General features: G+C 37.4%; 1 protein-coding gene across 2 annotated transcripts in view; it reads left to right on the top strand.

Moving 5' to 3' along the window:
* Positions 1-26,623, top strand: part of LOC127649630 (gastrula zinc finger protein XlCGF57.1-like) — a 29,147-nt gene that overhangs the window by 2,116 nt on the left and 408 nt on the right. Inside the window, exons 2-4 of one of the 2 annotated variants that reach the window (XR_007971310.1) lie at positions 7,963-8,246; positions 8,441-9,417; positions 17,539-17,677. Coding sequence is in view for 1 of the 2 variants with exons in the window: in XM_052134846.1 (XP_051990806.1) it covers positions 8,150-8,246; positions 8,441-9,624 (1,281 nt within the window). In the remaining variant the exon portion in view is untranslated. Of the gene's footprint in view, positions 1-7,962; positions 8,247-8,440; positions 13,206-17,538; positions 17,678-26,623 lie in introns of those variants that run through there. The other variant, XM_052134846.1, reaches the window with a different exon arrangement.

Raw genomic sequence — 26,623 nt, 5'->3', positions numbered from 1 at the left:
AGTGCTCTCTCTGCGAGGGCGGTGTTATTGTCCTCGAAACGAGCATAAAATATATTAAGCTCATCCGGGAGAGAGGTAGCGGTGTTCATGGAAGAGTTTTTAATTCCCTTTGTAGTCCGTGATTCTGTTAATTCCCTGCCACATACTTCTAGAGTTGGTGGTGTTGAACTGTCCTTCAACTGTCCTTACTTAATTCTGGATACTTATTTTGAAATGACGGACAATTGGCTTAGTTAGAATGCTCTAAATTTAAGTATAACAAATTAAGATTTTATAGCCTATATTCACCAGACTGAGTATTTTATATATTACCAGGTGAGGGTTTTTATTCAGGGCTTGAGGCTTACTTTTTTTCATAAGGAGCACATGTGCTCCTAAATTGAAAAATCTAGGAATGCATAAAGGACTTTAGGGGCACAATGAAAATGTATATAATAATGTGTTTTTCCTTAATAAATGGATACAAGGAGACATCTAAAAGCAAAATGATTTAATTTATTTGAATACAAAAAGTACACTCTGTTTTTAATGATTTCTTCTTCAAACTGTATTTATTTAATAATTATGTAATTATTTATACTTTAAACTGCTTTAAATGGTATGAACACCTCTATTATAAAGTAGTTCTTCTTAGTTCTTAATTCCAAAAAAGTCTACTCAGTCCGTTTAGACATAAAGAATATAACTGGTCCAGCAGCTTTTGTAAGCAGGTCGTCTGGCACGATTTGAGCTCAGCCAGCATCTAACAGAAGGACTGGGATCAAACTGCTCTACTGAAGGCCCCTCTAAGCTGATCCGCATTAAGTCTTCAGTTGTGGACACTCCAAGGCAGCTTCTTGTTGAATTCTTGATGCAGTTTTGGGCAGAAAAGCCTCTTTCACAATGGGCAGCTGAAATGGGGAGTAAATTCTCTCAGCTGCCTGCAAGGTTCCCTAGCCTTTGTTTTCTCCTGTGATGTACGCATCTCGGCACAGTGCACGCATCCGTGATTGACTGTGTTTCAGTACGGTGTCTCGTTTAAGGTGAGGGTTGCTCGTAACAAAGGCCGAGCTGCCTGATTGCTTCTGCTTGTTCAAGACCTTTCCCCAACTTAGCCATCTCACTTCGTTGTACAGAACAACGTCTCCATAGGCAGCATCCAATTCATCCAACAATACCACAAAATGGCAGTACAGTAGTGGTAGTGCTCGGATGAAGTTACCCACTTTTACCACAGAGTCTTTAACCTTTACGAGGTATCCATCAGCTAATTTGCAGCACAATGCAGTGAAAGGATAACAATTCAGGAGAGATCTTTCGCATTTCAGTGACGAGTCCTTTGTGCTTTCCCATCAGAGGGTGCACCATCATTACTGATGGAGACGATGTATGATGGCAGTATGTTCATGTCTTTGCATGCTTCAATAAGTGCTCGTTGAATTTCCTCACCCCATGTTCGTTCATGAAGCGATTTTAATGACAATAAATCTTCAGTCACCTTAAATGTTTCTGAGTTCACATATCGGACTGAACTGTGCAATTGCCCTGATATCTGTTGGTTCATCTGCGCAAAACTGAGTGCTGAATCAGCGGCAAGTTCTCAAACATTTCTGAAATTCGACTTGAACTGTGTCTTTACTTGGCTGTAAACTTTTTAACCTGCATATACATTGGTGACCAAAAGTTTGGAATAATGTACAGATTTTGCTGTTTGGTACTATAAAATCACTTGCCATTATATGAAACAGTGCTGAAAGCAGTTTGGTTCATTAAATGAAGCTTAACAATGTCTTTGTATTTGTTTTTGATTTGCCATAGTATGCAATAGACGGGCATGTCTTAAGGACAATATTAGGTTAAAAATGGCAAAAAAGAAACCGCTTTCTATAGAAACTAATCAGTCATTCATTGTTTTGAGGAATGAAGGCTATACAGTGCTTGAAATTGCCAAAAAACTGAAGAATTCATACAAAGGTTTACACTACAGTCTTCAAAGACAGAGGACAACTGGCTCTAACAAGGACAGAAAGAGATGTGGAAGGCTAGATGTACAACTTTGTCATTAGAGAATTAGGAAACATGCTAAGTTGAAATACTGGCTTCTTCGATAACAATGCTACAGCCAGTATATTCTACTTTGAAGTTTCCTTTCCAGGCCGGATTTTCTCTTTATGTTTTGGACTTTGTGGTCCCGCCCACTATTCAACAATAGTATTTCGACACTGCCGGGCTGCCAGATTTGTACAAGTTTGCACGCAAGCTGCGTGCTGCAGCCATGGAATCCAGCAAACGAACTGTAGGAATGTCAGATTCTGAGTTCTGATTATATTTGATAGCCAATTCTAGTACTCAAACCTGAAGACCAATCTTTGTGAGCATTATCCCAATGAATTTGCAGAGATGAATATAAGTCAAATATACAGGATAAAGGATAATTCATTTTTAGATCCCCATTCATACAAAACACCAGATGCAATACAGTTTTAAATTATTTGTAAGGACTCACTGTAGGTTTATAGGAAGTTTGACGTTTTGTATGTGCTTTCTGACACACTCCCAAATGCAACAAACAGATTTAAGCAGTTGTATGCAACATTACGATGTGACAACTTTGTTCAGTAGGCCTGTAGGCCAATGTGTTTAATAATATGGTTTAATTGTAAAGTAATAAATGGGGTTTACAAATTGCTTTATGCATACAGAAAATAGACAGTACTGCAAATGAATAATTACAAAAGCTACCAATTACTGAATTAAATGCATATCTGAAATGTTCATCTGGGCAGTAATCATTACAAATTATTAGTTGTTTTTGTTCAATTTCATTAATCTTTAAATAATAAAAAATGTATGTTTGACAGTATAGCATACAATTAAATTCTAAGACATTAGTCATTAATCTTACAGTTCCTACTAAATCTGTTTAAACACTGGCCCTTAACACTTACTTAGTTGAATAATTTTAAAACATGACTTGCACTGCACAGAAATAACTAATATTGCATTATATTCATGCTGTTAGCCAAAGGGGAACTGGCCCCCAAGGTTACTCCCAAGGTTATTTTTCTCCATTTACCAACATCTTATGGAGTTTTGTGTACCTTGCCACAGTCGCCTTTGGCTTGCTCACTGGGGTTCTAAATACAATTATTATTTAAATACTTATTTTTATTCACACTTCATAATCATATTTAATCAAATTACACAATGATGACTAAGACTTTATAGATATTATGGTTTCATTTTCTGTTAATGCATGATTTTCTGTAAAGCTGCTTTGAAATGAAGTGTGTTGTGAAAGGCTCTATACAAATACAAATGACGAATTAAATCGCAGAAGGAAGCATGACATTTTGGTCTAAATGTAACTATACCAAAATATTAAACTGCTAATAATATTAGCAATGGACCTTTATACTGTGATACTACAATACGGTAGTTTGATGATTGGTAGGTTATCACACCATGAAAATCTCAAACCGTTACACCCAAGGTCAAGCATGTAAAAGTACGATTAAATCACTTGCATATGCTACCAAAATTTTGCAGCAAATGTCCGTTATTAGCCACTGGCTAGTAGAGTGTATTCAGATTAGCCAGTGACTGAGTTAAATAGTGGCAAAGAAGAACTTAAGCACAGAAATCCTTTCACTGTATGCTGTGTCTCATGAGTGCACTCTGAAGGAAATGTACCTTATTTGGCTGCAGTGCTTCTGAGTTGTATATCACTGTCACCCTTTCTTTGGTTGTTGAGTCATGATTGATACAGTATGCCGTAGTTATATTTAAATTGCATTTAATGACGCCAACCCTGATTTTGCTTAAAATATTGATATTGATTCTTAAATCCCATGTTTGATCTTTCACTCAATGTGCAACCCTCCACTACAATGAGAGAAAATCACTCACGTTTGCAACCAAATTTCATGCTATGCGTCTAATGTTAATATATTTGGCGACAGGCTGGTAAATGTTTACATTTCACTCACCAGTAATTGTGTAGTTTAATCATGAATTGTTCAGCAGCGAGATCTTTTGACAGCATGTTGAGGAATGTGTAGTAGATTGAGCAGTAAGTAGTGTAGGTGCAATGGCATCATCAGTGGAGCGGTTGTTGCGGTAATCAAACTGCACTGAGTCCATTTAGGCAGGCAGCACAGAGCAGATGTAATCTCTGATTAGTTTCTCAAAGCATTTGTTGATTATGGGGGTCAGAGCAACAGGATGCCAGTAATTTAAGGAAGTGATTTTGGATTGCTTTGGTACAGGCACAATGGTAGACATTTTAAAGCATGTGGGGACCACAGACAAGGAGGGGGAAAGGTTGAAAATGTCTGTAAAAACATCAGCCTGCTGACGTGGCTCGGAATGCCATCTTGACCCGCAGCGTTATGGATATTCACCCGTCGGAAGGATTGGGATTACCTGAACGAGGTGGTCTCGGACCGATTGCAAAGGAACTCTGGAGCAGTTCGCTTGTGGTGAGAATGCAATCCGACCCAATGGACAAATGAACCAAACAATATCCCATTAAAAACCATGAACATATCTGAGGTCCTTTGGAGAAGACATCTGTAGATCAGCACTTCTCTGTAATTCATCATCAAAATGTGGATATAGCCTTTTAGCAACTATATATTATAGATATAATTGCATGTTTAAAATTGGTGTTCTTTTATTATTAATGAGGTAATTTTAGTATGATCGTTTCTCTCTTTTAGAAAGGATTAGCAAATTTTTGACAAATAAAAACACTTTTTTAACGAGCTTAACTTTGCTGTTTGTTTGTGTGTGCGCATGTGTATGTGCGAGAGAGGGAGATTTGTGAGAACAGGCACGTTTCAATGGAGAAATAATGCATAAGCAACTAATGATGGATAAAAGTAACCATACAACTACAACAATATTAATCCGAGTGACTGATAATTTGTATTTGGAGCAGAACCTCTAACTGGTGATGCTCTAAAATTATCGAAAATTTGTAATGGTTGACAAATTTTTTAAATTCATATCATTTTAACCAGTATGTCAATGGATGAGCTTAACCCTGGAACAGCGAGCAAACATAGTGACCAATAAGGGGACGGCTTGCTCACATGTGACTTTTTTTGACAGTTTTGGTCCATTTTAAAATGTTGCCTTGTGAAAGCGAACTGAACCAAGAAGAAAATGGAACATTTTAACAATTGAATCCCCGTTTTGGAACAAAGCATACGGTTTACAGGTCTGAAAATGCCCTTGAAATTGTGGGGTACTCAAGAATTATAACTTACCACGACATTGTCTGATTTATTCAGGATTATAAACAAATCTGACAAAGTTGACGCTAAGTGAGGACAACTTTGATTGGCAATTTTTTTATTGAAAATATTATCAAAATGTTACTTTTTGTTTGATATCTCACAGATCCCTACCTTTCAGTTTATATTTATATTTATGAATTTGTTGCATTTTTAAACTTTGTTTGGCAGTTTATATATTGTGACCTCTTGCAGAGTACAGGTTAATTTATATGTGCTTCCTTGTATTGAGCATGCATTAAAAAAAAAATCTAATTAAATTATTTAAAAACATAATAAATGCCCTGAGTATACACGTTTCCTTTAGATTTAACTTTTTCAGTATTTGTATTATTATTAATTTCTTGATTTGTTAACATAAAGAGGACTTTTTTCATAGGACATGGTTTGTACTTTATCTCAAGAATTAGTGAATTACGACTTGAGGTGTCGTTTAGGCTATGTGTGCAATTTCTGAGTGGGAAACTCATATTTAAGATAATTCCGATTGCACATGAAGGCAGCATTAAACTTACTGCTGCTGTTTCACTTCACAATTCCACTGATTTGCAATGTGATGTTGGTGTAAATAAAACAACATGTTTAATGTATTGTAGCACCAGGACATGACACACATTGTTTGTCAAATTTGACAAGCTGTACCGCTACTGTCACAAACTCCCTTGTGTTTGTCCCATCGCCTTCGCTTTGTTTTGACTGCTAGACTATACTTCCCATGATTCACCTTATTGATCACACTCATCTGTTCCCCATCTTTGTTCCCAGGTGTTCTATGTTTTGTCATTACCCATGTGTTTATATATAGCCCTCATGTTTCCCTTAGTCCTTGTCAGTTTGTTAGCACGTTAGTTTATGCTGTTACGTACCTAGTTATCCAGCAAACTGCTGTTATGTTTGATCCCTTTTTGCCCAGTGTTTTAGTTTCATCTTTGTTTCTTCTCCTTCATCTTCTGAGTTTCTTAATAAATAGTTCTGCAGTTGGATCCCCACACTCTCGTCTCGTCCTTCCCAGCCTTGTAACAGAAGAACTGACCAAAAAGATTGATTGAGCAGAACAACTCGGGCGATTCACCCAAGGGTCGTCTTCCATGGAGGCTTACTGTGTAAGGTTCTGGAGCTTGGGATAAGAAAATCCTCAGTACCATGTTCTGGTTAATATATAAAAATTTTTTATATATTACTATATAATATTATATAAACCATAATATCCACTTTATCAACTCACCTAGCACACCAACAATTTCAGACACCTTTGTCCACGCATTGTTTTGTAAAATTATTTATATCCCTGTAAGCAAACAGGGACAGATAATATATTACGGGAAAACCCACCCCAGCAATAATCAGTTTCTCCTCAATTTTGTCTTCGAAACTAATGTTTGGTGGGAACCAAAGTTTACACTGTTGTGTTCTCTAGACTTTGCTAGAGCGGAGCACGTCTGTAGGTTGCCACCGAACCGCGTCAAAGCTCATTGCCATAATGTTTCCCGAACTTGAACTTTCCTCTTGACACCCACACCGCCCAAGACGCACCGCCCACAGCCGCGCCGCTTCTCACTGCCGAGTTGAAGTTGAAGTTTGATGTAAAGAACACCTTGACACTCCACAATGCTACTGTTTTATGGACTGATGAAACTAAGGTTGAAATGTTTAGGAAGAACATGCAGCATTACATGTGGCATAAAAAGTGCATCGCATACCAATATGAAAACATCATCCCAAAGGTGAAGTACGGTGAACGGAGCATCATGATTTGGGGTTGCTTTGCTGCTTCGGGGCCTGGACTGCTTGCCATCATCAAAGGAACAATGCATCCAAAGATTATCAAGATATCCTACTGGATAATGTTAGTGTGTCTGAAGCTCAGTAGAAGTTGAGTGATGCAGCAGGACAATAATCCTAAACATCAAAGTAAATCCACTACAGCATGATTTCAAAAAAATAAAATCAACCTTTTGAGTGGCCCAGCCAGAGCCCAGACCTTAACCCAATAGAGATGTAGTGGAATGACGTCAAGAGAGACATTCACACCAGGCATCCTGGAAAACCTGGAATTTTGCAATTCAATTTTCCAGTTATGGAAAGCTTGTCCCCGGAAAATATTTTTAGCATAATAGAACTGTTTGACTGTGTTGCTAACAATATTTGAGTTGCACATGAAAAAAAAATATGTTAACAAAAATTGGAACTCCGAATTGGAGTCAATTATTCAAATTTGTATAATTTTTCACTGTCGGCAGCTGCACATTGTTAAACATTGTCAACAGTTAGGTGTCATGGACAAATCCCTGTCACATACTTTCTCTGCTTATCTGCTGTGAACCGGAAACAATTATTTGAGGATTTAGCTGCCAAAGGAGGATTGACCAGTTATTAAATTCAACGGTAATTTGTCCACAGCACTTTGAATGTTTAATGGGATGTGTTTAATAAAGAAATTGCGTGTTGTGAGCTTAAGCACATTGTGTTTGTCTATACTTGTGGTTATTTTTAATCACATTTTATGACCAATTAATGCAGAAAACCAGCTACCGGTAATTCCAAAGGGTTCGCTTTTTCTTGTCACTGTATATTTTTCAAAGCAGAGCTATGATTACACCTAGTAAACAGGGTAATGGGATTTCCTATTTTAAAAAGTGTTATTGTACAAATTAAGAAATTTGGTCCTTTTTTATTTTGGCAGAGCTGCTCTTCCGTACCACACAGCGATTGTGATTCACCTCTGCAGTGAAGCCACTCCCACAGCAATTCACCAATTAATGCTGTGAATATTTACATCATCCGACAAGTAAAGGAAGAAAGAAGGTGGTATATAAAGAGGAACAATTCCAATTGTAACCACTGAAGTCAACTGACCTACTATTGCAAAAATGAAGTTTTTAAAAGAGGAGTTTAAAAAGGAGAGTGAAGACATCAGTATAACAGAAGCATGCAGAATGAAACATGAAGATACTGAGGAACAAATAGGTTGGTGTCCATTCTTGATTCTTCATAATGAGTGTTAAAGAACAAAGCTGAATTAGACCAGAATCTACATTAAGATATGTATCAAAGATCTCATAAAGTTGATACTTTGCTGCTTACTGGCATTTAATTGGGTGTTTAATTAAATGTTTATTTTTTTTATGTACATTTCTCTCAATATACTCTTTTCATTTTAGACATGATAGAAGTAAAAGAAGAAAGTCAAGAACTGAATGACGTGGAGGAGAAACATCATCAGCATCATACATTTGATCATTTCATGACTGGAGAAGAATCTTTTAGTGGCTCAAAGACTGAAATTGATTTCTCACAGAAAATAACTCGAAGAGCAAGAGCCAAAAAATCTTTCACTTGCCATCAGTGTGGAAAGAGTTTTGCACAAAAAGGAACCCTTAACACTCACTTAAAATATCACACTGGAGAGAAGCCTTTCACCTGCCATCAGTGTGGGAAGAGTTTTGTGCAAAAAGGAGATTTAAACTGTCACATGAGAATTCACACAAGAGAGAAATCTTTCACCTGCCATCATTGTGAAAAGAGTTTCACGCACAAAAAAAACCTTAACACTCACTTAAAACGTCACACTGGAGAGAAGCTGTTCTCGTGCTTTCAATGTGGAAAATGTTTCTTTTTTAAAAGAGGCCTTAAGAGTCACATAACAATTCACACTGGAGAGAAGCCTTACACCTGCTCTCAATGTGGAAAGAGTTTCAGAGATCGAGGAAACTTTAAGAGCCACATGAGAATTCACACTGGAGAGAAATCTTTCACCTGCCATCAATGTGAAAAGAGTTTCAAACACAAAAGAAACCTTAACACTCACTTAAAACGTCATACTGGAGAGAAGCCATTCTTGTGCTTTCAATGTGGAAAAAGTTTCTCACTTCAAAAAGACCTTAAGCGTCACATGAGAATTCACACAGGAGAGAAGCCTTTCACATGCCATCAGTGTGGAAAGAGTTTCAGAGAGAGTGGACACTTTAAGAATCACATGAGAATTCACACTGGAGAGAAACCTTACACGTGTCTTCAGTGTGGAAAGTGTTTCACACAAGTAGGCCATCTCACAATTCATCTGCAGTATCACTCTGGATTAAGACCATTTAACTGTGATCAGTGTGGCAAGACGTTTACAGCGGCATCACATCTAAAGGTACACCTGATTACTCATACTAACGAGAAGCCTTACGTGTGTTCTTTTTGCGGAAAGAGTTTTGATACTTCATCAAACCTGAAAGTACATGAGAGAGTGCATACTGGAGAGAAGCCATACCACTGCACTTCATGTGAGAAGAGTTTCAGCTCATCAAGTAGTCTAAAGACTCATTCAAAAAAGTGTGGTCCAAAATTGTCATTGTGAACAGGTTCATTTCAGGATCAACACTCATGTACAGTATTTTGTACAATTTCAATCAGTTTACTTGATCTACTATAGTTTGAAAGTCATAAATTCTTTAAAGCACCACAGAGGTTAGGAACAGGAAAAAATATTTTCTTTATTAGTATTTTTTAATTGATTTCCAGTGAAAATATCCAATCATTCTTAACTTCCTGAGACCCAGGTGAGATTAATGTGTGCTTTTTCTATTTCCCTTGTAACTAGATTTGTAACTAGAAGCACCTGATAACCATACAAACAATGCAGCTTCTTATGGTGCGTTCACATACAACGCGAAGTGAGCAATTCGCACGGCGCGATTACATACAAAGTCGTGAACGCACCATTATGGTTGTGTCATACAATTCAAGGTACCCACACACAGCTACAGCAATTTTTCTTCTGCTACTACGTCAGTACGTCAGTGACATACGGACAATCTCAATACTGATAGGCTTTCGCGACAACGTGATTTGCAAATTTCTAGCCAGAGTTGAAAAATTTCATACGTGAATGAAGCGAGTTTGCATGTTCGAGTCACGTCATTCGCTTCATTCGTGCTGTCCAGTGTAAATTTGTGTCTATTCGCATCTTTGCATTGACTTTGTATGTAATCGCGCCAAGCAAAACGTTCACTTCGTGTTGTATGTGAACGCACCATTAGAATAACAAATTGTTTTCTTAAAAAATGTCTGTCATCACATGGGGACAGCTGGTCTATGTTTTGGAATTTTAAATTAGGTAGATGCTATTTGCACCAAGTGTAAAAAGCAACGAAAAGCATCTGCTTTGTACTCTAGTGCTAATAGTGGCAGATACTCTTACACCCCTGTTTAAATACAAATATACAATATAGTGGCATCACTACAGCATTTTTATTGTGTTTATTTGGAGTCCCACAGACACCCTACACCTACCCCTAACTCTACCTTACAAAATTAACCATTTTACTACATTAACCATAGTATCACCATGGTATTTTTCTAGTAACCACAAAATTAAACATGGTTACTATTACCTACATGTTACTGTAATAACACCATGGTTAGTACATCAGAACTTTATAGTTTCCACCAAAACACATGGTTACTACAAATATTGCTATTACAAAAGTAAAACCAGGGTTAATTTTATCCATATCAAATGCTTCTCTCAACTCCCTGACCAAATCACTGCGAGGGATCTCTTTTATTTATTACTTTAAGACTTTATTACTATAATTACTTTAAAATAAAAACATAGAAAAAAGTATGTCATGGGATGAGATTTGAACCTGGCTTTCCAGTGTGACAACACATACACATACCGTTGTTACACCCAGAGCTACTACAGCTGCACACAGGGGCGCAGTTTGTCAAACAATCCTCTGTTTCCATCAGACTATTGGAGCGCAAATAGCCATTTAGTTATGCAATCTCTTAATCCACTCAATGTGTAACCCGTTAACCAGTTTTAACCAGTCTCGAAACCATTTAACCACTGCGAAAAATTCAAATATGTCCACCTTCGTTTGATCAGCAGTTGACCCCGAATAAATCTGTTATGGCTGTCTTGAGATTGGTCTGAGCAGTGGTGGGTGGAGTTAGTGTAAATAGCCTCTGCCAACAAGATGGTCTGTTTGCACATAGTGTAAATATACACTCCATTTAAATTAATATCAAGCAATAGAAATTGAGCTTTTTTTCTATACTTTATTGTCAAATAAACAAATGGTATACAGTGCTGTAGCATTCGAACACAATTAGAAATTTGCTTCATCAATCAGTCAGAATCTCGGTATGAGGATTAATGAGAGAATTCAATCATTTGTTGAAGTGACAGGGATTGTCAGTCAGGCAAGCACACCATACAAACTTGCAAAAACTACCTTTAGTCATACATCCACACAAAAAGGTGCTTTTTACACTCCTAAAGCCAATAAAAGCAGAACTGGATAGAATGGAGAGAGTTTGAGTGATACAAAAGATTGATAAACCCACTGAAAGGATCAATTCTCTGGTGATTGCGGTCAAGCAAAATGAAAAATGTACGATTTTGAAGCTCCAAAATGTTCATCACACAGAAGATAGTCCAGAGCAGTTGATCAAACGGCTTCATCCAGTGAAAAGTTGATACAGGAAATCTGAGCATACGTGTGTATGGTCACACAAGCCTTACCCGTCGCTGATGCCACGATGCAAATGATACGCAAGGAAACGGAAAAAAGACCAAACACTAACAAATGGTTGGCCTGAGTTAAAGCAAGACTGTGTTGCAGATGTTCAAAAATTCTGGAACTGCAGAGCTGAACTGTCTTTAAGGGATGGCACTGAATACAAGGGAAACTAAATAGTGATTCCGAAAAGCATCATTCAAGAGATGTTGTGCGAAATCCACAAAGGGCATCTAGGGACTGAAAAGTCTAATAATAAGAAGAGCACACAGATTCATGTATTGGCCAAGAATTAATCAGGGCATCATAAATGTCATATCCAAATGTCCTACCTGCATCAAATACCAGCCCAACATTCCTAGAGAGCCCGTACATCCTGTACCAGAGAGACCGAATCAAAAAGTGGCTACAGGCCTCTATGCATGTCATGGAATCGCATAGACACTTACTACCACTTGTTGTATTCAGAGGTGTGTAATCCCATGCCCGAAGTCTGTTTTGCTAGACATGGCGTTCCAGCTGGAGTATTCACAGACAATGGCCCCCAATTTGCCAATGCCAGTTTCACAGCCTTTTCAAAAGATTAGGACTTTTTACACACCACATCAATCCAGTGGCCTTGAGGAAAAATCGGTGGCAAAAGTGAATCGGCTGATGCAAAAAATCAAAAGATGGTGCCATTATTTTACATGGGATTGCTTACTCTAATACACACTTGAATGTGGTTACTCACCAGCATGGACGATGTCTTCGTTCTAACTTATCTGTGACAGAGAATCTTCATCAAACAGGGGAAATTGTGAAAATGAGAGAACAAAGTATAACAAAAAGCAAAGCAAAAGATCTGCTATGACAGAGGAACTCTTCTTCTGCCTGAGCGACATGTTGGTGATGAAATTAGATTAAAGACAAATCCAGTCCCTGAAATCAGTGATCGAACAAATGCAACCAATGTACTAAAACATCCAAACAAAAGATGATTCAGAATAACTTGAAAGCAGATAAAAGTCGTGTTGAAAAGATTGAGATACCAATCAGAACATCTGTTTGTGTACGGATGTGTCCTGAAAGACTAATAGGGTCATGTTGATATAACTGAAAAAACGAAAATGTAGATTCATTACTTTGGTAATCTACAGATGTTTGTTGTACAAAGCTGATATCTTGAAAGTTTGAACGGAGAAGTATAACGGTCACCTGTTAACTTAATTCATTGTTGTTCATTAATGTAGACATTAATGTTTTTACCTTCGTTGAGTATTTAATGCATGGATAAATAGAGGAAAACTGTATAATCAAACAAGAAACACTAGATTTCTTTTTGACATTCAGCTATTCCTAACAAACCTTCAACTGTGACCGTATTTTATGGCTGTAATACAGTCAAATACATTATACATACTTCAGGGTTGCCAACTCTCACGCATCTGGCGTGACACTCACGCATTCAGCCTCACCATGAGATTGAGGCTGAATGCGTGAGTGTCACGCCAGATGCGTGAGAGTTGGCAACCCTGATACTTATACACATTGGTTTGTGCAGTAACACACACGGACAGTCTATGGCTTTAAAATAGTGTCACAGTTGAAGATTTGTAAGGAATAGCAGGTGCTGAATTTACACATCTCACATATTATCACAGCACTTTCATAAGCTTTATACTGTTAGTTCCCCTAAAAATGAAAGTTAAGATCGATTTGTTCTAAAATATGACAAATGTGTTCAAGGACTTCTTTGTTTTACTCACCCTTTTTCAATATTTATTGGGGTTTTAATGTGCATCTGTTTTTATCTGTCCTACTTGTATTAATTGGTGTTTAAACTAATTTATCTCTTGTTCTCATTCAATAATATTGTATTTAAAATGAGGAGGTAAGGGTTCATTTTGTTTAAGATAATGGTATGGACCAAATCGAAAAGGTGGGAAATGTCTGCTGAGAATGGTATGTGCGTATGTACCAGGACCGGAACTGTTTTATAATTTTGTTTAAAGAATGTTTTGATGATGATGCTCTGCTCCATTCTCAATCGTGATGGGTTCTGTGTGGAAGCTGGACAAGCTGTTGCATGAAGAAATACACCATGATTGCACAATAGCCCAGCCGGTGGCAACATGCACCTGGAATACGAATCTCCGAAAAGTAAAGATGATGACAATTTGTGATGTCATAATTCTGCGCCACTGAAAGCCTAAGCGGTAGAGAAACCGAGAGAACTAAAACAACGTTAGAAACTGCACGCGCATACCAATCCCAACAGGGTTGCATTGTTTATGTTACATATGCATATTAAGATACTTCTGGAATCAGAATTCGGTTTGAGTTGATTAATTTTGACTGAAATATGCACATGTAAATATTGTTTCTCTCTGTACACAATGGAAATATTCAAAACAACGCAGATTTAGTGAGTGAAGTCTCTAGTTAATCACGTAAGTATTGAAAGAACTGTTTCTGTTTTTGAAAGTCCACTAATATAATATGCTTGTATTATAAATGTGCATAAACATGACACTATGTATATACATTTATTCAACTGCTCTCGCTCTCTCCTATACACACACACCCACAATATGTGAATACATGCTTTATTGCTTATGCGGATCCCCCATACTTAAAATAAACCCTACACGTACAGTAAAGTATTGCTAATAAAAACACAGGATAGATGTGTGTTCTTAACTGTGCTGATGTACTCGTCACGCACAAAAACTTTTGAAATCAATGTAGATATGCAATAATGAATTCATATAAAAAGTTGATATGAGACTTTAAACCCGTGGTTTTTTATTCCTCATATTTAGCTTTTTTCCCTTTCTTTTTAAATGAGTATTATTTCACGTTTATTTATATCTCTGTGCCTTTTCGTTTTGTGCTGACTAAAAAATAAAGCAATTGGTTTATATCGAACTTGTAGGGAAATACATGTGCATAAATATAAAGTCACACAGATGTCGATTTATGCAACAGATTCTGTATTCCTCAAAATGCACCAAAAACGTTGAAAAAACATAATTAAACTTTCACGGTAAATTAACCAGAATACATTTTTTAGAACAGCAAAATACTGTCTATTTATGTATTATTTCTCTATTCTATTTTTTTTCTTCAATTTTATCATTTTCATTTGATTGTTTTGATGTTGGTGTGAACACCTTTTCATTTCATTGACGGTATGTTTCAGATATTAATCTCAGATTTTGTGAAAATTGGCATTTAATCTAAGACAATAATTTAGTGAGGGTAGGCTAAATGATTAATCATATATATATATATATATATATATATATATGTGTGTGTGTACATTCACAGTACTGTGCAAAAGTTTTTGTCACATAAGATGTTTCACAAAAGCATTTGTCTTAAAATGGTTATTTATATCTTCAGCATATATATTTTCAGAAAAAAAAAAATACATTTTAGACTCCCAAACATTAATTTTGCAAATGGAAAAGATTAGAATATAAGAACAGGGAGCTCTGCAACAGATGTCGTGCCCCCCACAGTGCCCAACAACCAAGAAAAACAGTGTCCAGGTGTATCTTGGAGAATTGGTGCTGTTTTAAAGACAAAGGTGATCATGCCGAATATTGATTCTACATTGTTTTATGTTTACTGGACTTTGTATTATATTAAGTGATAAATTAAAACTATTTATGGTATTATTTTTGAAGACATCCTCACTGTGCAACATTTTTCACAAGTGTCTGCACAGTACAGTGTGTGTGTGTGTGTGTGTGTGTGTGTATATACAGTGGGTACGGAAAGTATTCATACCCCCTTAAATTTTTCACTCTTTGTTATATTGCATCCATTTGCTAAAATCATTTAAGTTCATTTTTTTTCCTCATCATTGTACACACAGCACCCCATATTGACAGAAAAACACAGAATTGTTGACATTTTTGCACATTTATTAAAAAAGAAAAACTGAAATATCACATGGTCCTAAGTATTCAGATCCTTTGTTCAGTATTTAGTAGAAGCACCCTTTTGATCTAATACAGCCATGAGTCTTTTTGGGAAAGATGCAACAAGTTTTTCACATTTGGATTTGGGTATCCTCTGCCATTCCTCCTTGCAGATCCTCTCCAGTTCTGTCAGGTTGGATGGTAAACGTTGGTGGACAGCCATTTTCAGGTCTCTCCAGAGATGCTCAATTGGGTTTAAATCAGGGCTCTGTCTGGGCCATTCAAGAACAGTCACGGAGTTGTTGTGAAGCCACTCCTTTGTTATTTTAGCGGTGTGCTTAGGGTCATTGTCTTGTTGGAAGGTCAGCCTTTGGCCCAGAGCACTCTGGAGAAGGTTTTCGTCCAGGATATCCCTGTACTTGGCCGCATTCATCTTTCCCTCGACTGCAACCAGTCGTCCTGTCCCTGCAGCTGAAAAACACCCCCACAGCATGATGCTGCCACCACCATGCTTCACTGTTGAGACTGTATTGGACAGGTGATGAGCAGTGCCTGGTTTTCTCCACACATACCGCTTAGAATTAAGGCCAAAAAGTTCCATCTTGGTCTCATCAGACCAGAGAATCTTATTTTTCACCATCTTGGAGTCCTTCAGGTGTTTTTTAGCAAACTCCATGCGGGCTTTCATGTGTCTTGCACTGAGGAGAGGCTTCCGTCGGGCCACTCTGCCATAAAGCCCCGACTGGTGGATGGCTGCAGATGGCTGCAGTGATGGTTGACTTACTACAACTTTCTCCCATCTCCCGACTGCATCTCTGGAGCTCAGCCACAGTGATCTTTGGGTTCTTCTTTACCTCTCTCACCAAGGCTCTTCTCCCCCGATAGCTCAGTTTGGCCGGACGGCCAGCTCTAGGAAGGGTTCTGGTCGTCCCAAACGTCTTCCATTTAAGGATTATGGAGGCCACTGTGCTCTTATGAACCTTAAGGGCAGCAGACATTTTTTTTGTAACCTTGGCCAGATCTGTGCCTTGCCACAATTCTGTCTCTGAGCTCTTCAGGCAGTTCCTTTGACCTCATGATTCTCATTTGCTCTGATATGCACTGTGAGCTGTAAGGTCTTATATAGACAGGTGTGTGGCTTTCCTAATCAAGTCCAATCAGTATAATCAAACACAACTGGACTCAATTGAAGGTGTAGAACCATCTCAAGGATGATCAGAAGAAATGGACAGCACCTGAGTTAAATATATGAGTGTCACAGCAAAGGGTCTGAATACTTAGGACCATGTGATATTTCAGTTATTCTTTTTTAAGAAATGTGCAAAAATGTCAACAATTCTGTGTTTTTCTGTCAATATGGGGTGCTGTGTGTACAATAATGAGGGAAAAAAATGAACTTAAATGATTTTAGCAAATGGCTGCAATATAACAAAGAGTGAAAAATTTAAGGGGTCTGAATACTTTCCGTGCAGCACTGTGTATATATATATATATATATATATATATATATATAAGTTCCTTTTTGTGTTTTAAGATATGTGTTTTGTGAACCTCTTGTAATTTGAGAAATATAGAATATCTATTTGTGACTTCATAATTTACATATTGATTGGCTGTTTTAATTGGCTTTTGTGATGGAAGGCAAATAGATAGTGTTGTAATGTTGTGAAAAAGAGAGAGAGTGAAACAAGTAAAGAGCACTGCATTGGGCAACTGACTGTTGTCTTTATATTAAAGAGAAATTGAATGCATTTCCTTGAAAAATCATGATATTAATCATGATTAATTATTTTAATTTATTTACCGCCCTAAAATCAAGTCGTCTTTTTATAGGTTGTAAAACCAACACCAACTACCCCCTGAATCCTGCTTAAGTACACCTGAAAAGATGGATATTGTTAAAGAGGAGAGTGAAGACATCAGTATATCAGAACCATTCAGACTGATGAATGAAGATACAAACAACAAAGAGGTTGGTGCCCATTCTTGATTTTTATTATATGACTCAACTTCAGGCAGTTCATCAGATTTGGTGGCTGTTGTTATAAAATCATAGGAGCTGTAAAATTAAAACAAACTGTTGAGATATAGAAAAGGTAAGTTGAAAAGTCTTAGCAGGGAAGTGTTAACGGCTCCAACAACTCAACTCTTGTGACCAATGAGCCTCTTCTCACACTGAAGATCTGATAAGCCATTGACCTGCTTTGATCTGAAACTTTTTCCTCAGCACATACGATATTGCAAACACCTAATGTTATCCATGGTGTCTGTGGAACCAATTCAAGTGTGTCAAGTGTCTTTTATTGTCATTTCAACCATATACAGTTAGTACAGTACACAGTGAAACGAAACAACGTTCCTCAAGGACCAGGTGCTACATAAAAACAACATAAAACAAACACAGAACTACATGAAACTACACAGAACTAAAATACCTACACATTTCTACATAAAGTGCATGTGCAAACGTGTGCAAACGGTACAATAACCAAATATACCTATGAGGTTCTCCTACAATTAAATGACTTATAAAATGAAACAGCGTCCATGTTTATTATTCAGTGTAAATCTTTTTCTCATTGAAGATGGCACAATCATACAATTGCAGGAAAAAGTATGAGAACTCTTGTATTTCTGGGAAAACTTTTCATAAAATTGGATCTGAGCCTTTTTGGAATTTTGTACCATTCCTTCTTATAAAGCTCTTTGTAGTTCAGAGTAATATTCTTAGGATATCTGGTGTGCATCACACTCTTGAGTGGCTTCCACATGAATCACATCTCAAGTTATTTATAATGTTTGTTTTTTTGTAGCACAGTAATGTATATTTCAATCAGGACCACTTCCGTCAAATGAATACTTGAACACTTTATTCACATATGGACAAGTGAAGCAATGTGTTGGTGTTGGAGGGTATGGTTCTGTTCTAGGCATTTTCTCCGCCCATCCATGCAGTCTTGCATGGACAGAGCAGAATGCAGCAAATAAACACCCAGCCGCTGATACATTTATCTTCAGTGTATGACAACTCAGAGTCCAAAAGTGTTTTCATAGTGTTGTCGTTGCAGTGAATTATTGAGGCTTAATACCATATTCTGATTTATAATTTGTCAGTTGAGGGTGCTAATTCTAACTACTGTTGTGTTTGGAAACCGTGAGAACATGCTTTGTGTTGGTTTCAGCCGTATCAGTGCGGGCTTTTGGCAAGAGGGAGCGTGGCTAACGTCTCAGTCTTGTGGAAGCAGAATGGCTAAAATCACTTTAAGAACATTTAAGAGCATCACAAGGACAAAGGCTTGCCAGACACCTGCCAGACAATCGCAAAATTACACTTAATACGATTAATATAGTTCATGTTAAGATTGTTCACATTTATGCAGTTGTATATTCAGTGTTCAAGATAATTTTATTTTAGATTTAATTTATATCTAGATATTAATTTATATACAGTACTGCTCAAAAGTCTTTGGAACATAAAATGTTTCACAAAATGTTTTTTCTTAAGATGGTTATTTACCTTTCAGCTTTAGTGTGTCAATAGGAAATTGAACATTTTAGACTCCCCAAACAATTATTTTGTGAATAGAATAGAAGAACAGGGGGCCCTGCAACAGAAGGTATGGCCCCCACAGAGTCCCCCACTGAACATCGAGTCAGTCTGGGATAACATGAAGACACAGAAGCAATTGAGACTGAGCCTCAAGAAGCTTGGAACATCCTATCTGCCAACAGTCAAGTGTTGCAAGTGTTGTCCAGGTGTACTTTGAGAATTAGTGCTGTTTTGAAGGCAAAGGTGGTCAAATAAACCCAATATTGATTTAGCTTTTTTTAGTTTAATGCTAATCAATTAGCCTATGCACTGATCAGCCACAACATTAAAACCATCTGCATAATATTGTGTAGGTCCCCCCTTGTGATGCCAAAATGGTGCCAACCTGTGATGACATTCACTAACCACAATTGTACAGATCGGTTATCTGAGTTAGGGCTGGGTGATATGGACCAAAAATCATATCTCTGTATTTTTAAGCTGAATAGCGATACACAATATATCTTGGTACTAAATGTTTAGTTGTAAGTTAAAGATACATGTGAGATGCTAAATGAAGCTTGCAACACACTTCGTTTCGAGACAGAAGACCTTTCGGGTTGCGAAGGCTTCACCGCCAGGGTTGCAGCAGCATCACAAAGTTTAACACTCTTCATACTGCAGTTTATAGCACTGTTGTAAATGGTGGAAGAGATATGATATGCTTCAACTTTTGGATGCAACCTGTTTATAGCATTCTCTATAGATGACGTGGTTTTGCTGCTCATATTAAGTCAAGTCATTTTTTTATTGGTGTAGCACTTTTCAAAACACATAGTTTCAAAGCAGCTTTACAGAAAATCATGCATTAACAAAAAATGAAACTTTAATATATATATATATATATATATATATATATATATAAGTCTTAGAGTGATCATTGTGTAGTTTGATTAAATATGATTGTAAATTGTGTATAATAATTAAATGATAATTGTGTTTAGAACCCCTATGAGCAAGCTGAAGGGAACTGTAGCAAGAACACAAAACTCCATAAGATGTGCACTACCATTCAAAGGTTTAGGTTCACTTACTTATTCTTTATTTTTTCACATTTTAGTATAATAGTAAAGTCATCACAACTATGGAATAATAGAAAAAATGGAAATATGGGAATTAAGTTGCGAGTAAAAAAATCTAAAATATGTTATATTTTAGCATCTTCAATCAATCAACCAATTTTATTTTTATAGCACATTTAAAAAAACACATGTTGACCAAAGTGCTTCACGTTATTGCATAAACAGATCATATAAATACAGAATGTAGAAAATACACATAACAAAATAAGCAACCCACATTAAGCACAGTTAAAAGCAAGTGAAAAAAGGTGAAATCTTCAAATAAGATTTAAAAACATCGACTGATGTACAAGACCTGTTATGGAGTGGAAAGCTATTCCAAAGCCATGGTGCCACCACTGAAAAGGTCCGATCTCCCTTTGACTTAAGACGGGACTTGGGGATCGTTAAAAATAAACTCTGCGAAGACCTTAGTAGTCTAGAAGGCGTGTGATGCTGAAGGAGATCCGTAATATAGGGAGAAGCCATGCTATGTAATCCCTTAAAAGTAAATAATAAAATCTTAAATTGAATCCTAAATTTGACTGGAAGCCAATGAAGAGAGGCTTTCTTGAAGAAATTCATGTCTTCTATGTCCTTAAAAGATAAACATGGTTTCAATTTCGCAATGTTCCTTAAATGAAAGAAACCACCTCTGACCAACAGAATTGATGTGCTTTATCAAGGTTTAGATCAAGGTCAAAAATTACTCCAAGGTTCTTAACTTTGTCATGTAATTTAAAAGCAAAGGAACCTAAATCATTAATCATGCGTTTGGTAGAGCCAGGTGAACCAAACACCATCACTTCAGTTTTTGATTCATTTAGGTGAAGACAAATTCATTGCCATCCACTTTTTGATATAATTTTGTGTGTAATTTAAGTTTTTCATTAAACTATTATCAGGGCTTAAAGTATTCCGGCCGGGGGCCGGATTTCCAGCTTGAGGGCAGGTCCGGCCTCCGGCGCAGGCAAAATGTATTTATCAGGCTGCAAATTACAGTCGGAGACACTTTCGGCGTGGACGCGCTTGGAAAAAACGAGCGCGTCGCTTCCATTATGAGCACGCATACCGCGCGGCTACATTTGAAATAGCGAACTTGAGCGCGCAAAAGACGCGATATGTGAGGCCCTAATCTGACTTGAATAAAACACCGGTCCCCTTCAACCTACCACCTTGATTCAAGAGTCAGCGCGCACAGCTGTCACAGCCAATGGGAGCATGATATTAGGTTGTCTTAGCCAATTGCTTGAGAGGAGGGCGGGTCTTGTGCAGGAAGTGAACAAGTTCGCAGTTAGCTTGTACACACGCTATGGAGAATGGAGTTTATCAAACCAGGAGAAAATACATCTGCTTTGGAGAAGAAAGTAAAAAACAAGTGGCGCTGGGCATGGCTTGAAGAAAGAGGACAAAACGGGAAGGCTTTAGGCACTTGGTGCAGTAAACTTCCAGAGCCTGGAGCTTGTTTTTGCATAGATTGCCACAAAAAGCTTCAGTATGCCACTAGCGGTAAAAAAAAACACTTGTCCGTCATGATGGAGATAAGACGCACAGAGCTATCGTCTACAGCATACGACCACGTTACCTGGAGCAGAAACTACGGCAACTCCTCTGACCTCTTTCACTGACCGTGTTTGTGAGCAAAAGTTAAGACTGTGTGCATTTATATCTCAACACGACTTATCGTTCACAATTTCACAACCGCTTGTGGATCTATGTAAAAAGTTGGCCGAGGACAAAACTGCTTTGTCTAAACTGTCACTGTCGAACCAGCAAGTAAGCTATTTAAATACACACGGCCTCGCTTTACATTTCAAAAAAGATCTTTTGGACAAACTCGAAAAAACAATGTTTTCTCTGAACATTGATGAGTCGACAAACAACAATGTAGACCGAATATTAAATGTGTTGGTCAGATTTTGAATGGTGAATGCACTTTATGTCATTAACATGTTTCAAAGCTAGCAATTCAATAAATATTGGCACAAACATTCATGTTATGTTATTTTCTTGACACAGTAAGCCTAGTACTGCAAAAGTTTCAATTATTTTGGCACAATAGTTGTTAATGCGTTGAAAATATGACTGCTGTTGCTCATAGAATTGGTTAATAGAAAAAACGGACTTGGTAAAAGTCCTGGTTTAGCCACAGAAAGTTCAGGCTCAGGATTTTTTTTCACTTTAAGCCCTGTATTATTTATATTATCAAGCCGATTCTCACCTCCTCCTTCCTCATTTAAATCCCTTTACACATTTATACAGCAGATAAGAGAATCTAAAGCAGAATTGTCCCTAAGCTTTAAAGGAAGATAAAGCTGGGTATCGTCAGCATAACAATGATAGGAGATATTATACTTTTGACAGATCTGGGCCAAAGGCAGCATGTATAGAGAAAATAAGACTGGGCCCAAGATAGAGCCTTGGGGAACCCCACAGGTAATGGGAGCCGGGGAGGATGAGAAGTTCACTAGTTCAACTGAAAATATTCCTATCTTTAAGATAAGAGGAGAACCACTTCAGAGCATTCCCCCAAATCCCTGCATACTGTCTTAAGCACCTCAAAAAGGGTGTCATGATCTATGGTGTCAAACGTGGCACAGAGGTCAAGAAGAGCTAAAACTGCATGACTAACTGAATCAACAGTCAGCAGCAGGTCATTTAATACATTTAAGAGTGCAGACTCTGTGCGGTGTTGTGCTCTAAACCCAGATTGAAATTTATCAAAAATGTAATTTTAATTTAAAAAAGGAGAGAGTTGATGGTAAACAACTTTCTCTAAAAATGTTTATAGAAAAGGCAGTTTTGAGAGGTCGATAGTTTATTAATGCTGTTGGGTCAAGGTTGGGCTTCTTTAGTAGAGGGTGCACCACTGCATGCTTAAAGCAAGATGGGACGGTGCCCTCTGCCAGACTGCAATTCACTATTGACAATAAACTCAAGCCAACTACATCTAGAACCTGGCCGAGAAGGCGAGGAGGAACAATATCTAAAGAACACTGCGCAGTCTTCATATCTGAAACTAAATCGACTAAATAGGATATTAAGACTGGTTCAAACTTACTAAAAATGACAGCAGAGGGAGGGGGCGTTGAGGAGTCTTTGTTATAGTCGGGAGATGAGATGCTAGCTCTAAGTAAAACTCTGAGAAACGTTCACAAGATTCAGAAGTAATATCCGGAAAAGTATAATAACAGGATTTAGCTAAATATATATTGTGCTAAATAATGCTTGAGGCTTATTAGAATTATTTTTAATAATGTTAGAGAAACATTTTGCCTTGGCTACTTTAACAGACTGTTGATATTTAATCATGCTGTCTTTTAACATGTCATAAGACACTTGGAGCCTGTCCTTGCATTTTCTTTGCCAGAGCAAAGGTGAAAGACAAAAATCATCTATGTCCACATTAGAAACAGGGACACCCAGAGACAAAACCAAATCCAGCGTATGACATTGCTTATGAGTGGAATATAAAACAGACTGGGTTAAGTTAAAAGAGTCAATTAAATGTAAGAACTCTTTTACCATAGGCTTGTTTGGGCAGCACACATGAATGTTAAAATCGCCTAAAATTAACAAACAATCAGATTTAGATACAACAACAGCTAGAAACTTCTTGAATAAAAAGTTTGTTGTAATTCGGGGGACGATGTGTAAGTGCACAGGTGTATTGAACAGCTGCAATTCAAAACTAGAATGGTTTTCTGCCATTAATAAACGGCATTTAAATTGGTTCTTAAATATTGTTGCGATACCTACAGTCCGTGGTGAAATGAAAAAGTTAAAATCACATGGGGCAGCTTCTGATAGAGGGCCAAGATCTCCAACATTTAGCCAGGTCTCCGTCATAAACATGAAGTCAAGTTCCCGTGATAAAATAAAATCATTCAATAAAAATGTCTTATTTAAAATGGACCTGGCATTTGTCAGGCAATCTTTAAGTTTATGTCAGTTACTGAAGAAACAGTATTGATTTGTGGGCTTCTCAGTGAGACAAAATTCAATGTTCGAAGGTTGGAGGGGTTTATTCTTATGCAAACATGCCATCTCGAAGATTCACATTTATACGTTAACCCATTTAATTCGAAGTGTTCTGGAATAACATATCGCAGAAAAGAATACCTTAGTTTGCGGTGAATAAGTTTGTCCTGGTAAAGGAACGACATTCGTTGAAGCCAAGAGGTCGGAATATCTGGAGAAAACTCTGGTTGATCTCAGCCTCACCAGAACACCACCTCTCTTCCCCCGTTTCTTTTTCTGGAAGATTGTTAGTAAAGCTATCTTTAGTGGTCCAAAGAATAGTTCTACCTGAGTGATAGCATGGTGTAGATAGAGTGACATTAGCTGATCACAGCAAACAAAACACAATGTAATGATCTGAGATGTCATCACTCTGCGGAAGAATTTCTATAGTTCATCAACTCCATAAAACAGAATAAAATCAAATTGGTCCTGCCACATTTGGTCTGACTCCAAGAGAGTCTAATTTCTAGTTTAATGCTAATACCATTATCATTATCTATGTGAGTGTTGAAATCACCAACAATTAAAGCTCTATCTCCATTAACTACTAGATCTGAAAGAAAATGTGCTAATTCACCAAGGAAACCAGAGTATGACCCAGGTGATCTTATACACTGTAGCAAGAACGAAAGACGACAGAGATTTTTTATTTATATCCGATGGTGTCACATTAAGCATTATTAGTTCAAAAGACTTAAACCTATATCCTGTCCTCTGAGTAACACCAAAAACTTCACAGTAAATTGCAGCTGCACCTCCTCCTCAACTCTTCAAGCGAGGCTCATGTTTATAACAATAACCTGGGGGAGTAGATTCATTTAAACTAATATATTCATCTGGTTTAAGCCAGGTTTCAGTCCAACAGAGCACGTCCAAACTATGACCTGTAATAATTTAATTTACAATTAATGTTTTCATAGAAAGAGATCTAATGTTTAGTAGCCCTACATTTATATGATGTTTATATTCAATTTCAAGTTTGACCTATATAAAAAATAGTTTTTAAATGATTTAGTGAGAGTTTTGTGTTTGGTAGTTCGGGGAACAGACACAGTCTCTATATGATATCTAAGTGATACAGTCTCTATGTGTAAGTATTTTATGTGACCCGTGTGACATCTCAAGGCAGCTAGCAGATGTTGGGATTAACCAGTTTGTCTGCTTTCTGTCCTGGGCCCCAGTTAGTCAATTTGTATCACTAGTAAGACTATGAGCCAAATTACTAGAGAGGAGAGCGGCACCTACCCTGGTGGGATGGAGTCTGTCTCTCTTTAGCAGGTCAGGTCTACTCCAAAAACGTTTCCAATTGTCTATAAATCCTATGCTATTCTCCAGACACCACTCAGACATTCAGCCGTTCAGCGACACTAATCTACTATAAATCTAAATGCACTGCTGCAGGAGCTCCACAGTCTGAACCAAAGTGTGTGTGTTGCTTGCTGTTCTACCCACATCCTAAACATTATCTAACAACTTCTGTTTCTCACTGACCTCCACAAGCATTCGGATGCATGTCTCTAACTCATTAACCTTCTTCATCAGCCTGAATAATTACTTAAATTTATCACATGTGAATCCCTCACTGCTGACAGAAGAAGCTATAGCAAACATGTGGCATGCAATGCAGGAAGAACTAACAATGATTGGATGCCATGACTTACCGTAATTGGTTGTTGTTGTTTTTATGGTTCTTGAGCGGCGAGGGTTTGAGATCAGCAGAGGTTTTAGACTGATGCAATAATCTGTGTAAAACACAGTGGAGAAAACTAATTCACACAGTCGAGACACGAGATGTAGACAAGCGGGAAAAAAGAAAAAAAGAAGGAAAACGTGTGCACGGTAAAATACATGCAGTTGAAAAAAACAGAAGCACGTGGTAAAATGGCAGAAGATAAAACGATGAAAGGCCAAGCAGGCTAGCAAGCTACAAACACTTGCTGCAATCCAACAAGTGTTTTATCCCTTTTTTCCCACTTTATTGCTGCTTGACTGTCACTTTAAAGATAAAACTTTATTGAACGAATAATTATATTTTGGCTCTGATTAGTAAACAGCAGTCTCTTTTTAAGAATTATAAATAGAAACAAAAATGTTGCAGCATCTCACGGTGCACCACATTGAAGGTATATCGAATTTTGGTCACAAACATAGCGGCATACAGTGACATCACATGAAACGGATCAATAGTGGTCATCAAGGTCTTAGGTCATTCTGAGGTCTAGAATAAACCACATGTCTGCTTTTA

Source organism: Xyrauchen texanus, chromosome 9, assembly GCF_025860055.1.
Source record: "Xyrauchen texanus isolate HMW12.3.18 chromosome 9, RBS_HiC_50CHRs, whole genome shotgun sequence".
Taxonomy (NCBI): Eukaryota; Metazoa; Chordata; class Actinopteri; order Cypriniformes; family Catostomidae; genus Xyrauchen; species Xyrauchen texanus.
The sequence above is the reverse complement of the archived record's forward strand: the minus strand, read 5'-3'. Positions and strand labels throughout refer to the sequence as shown.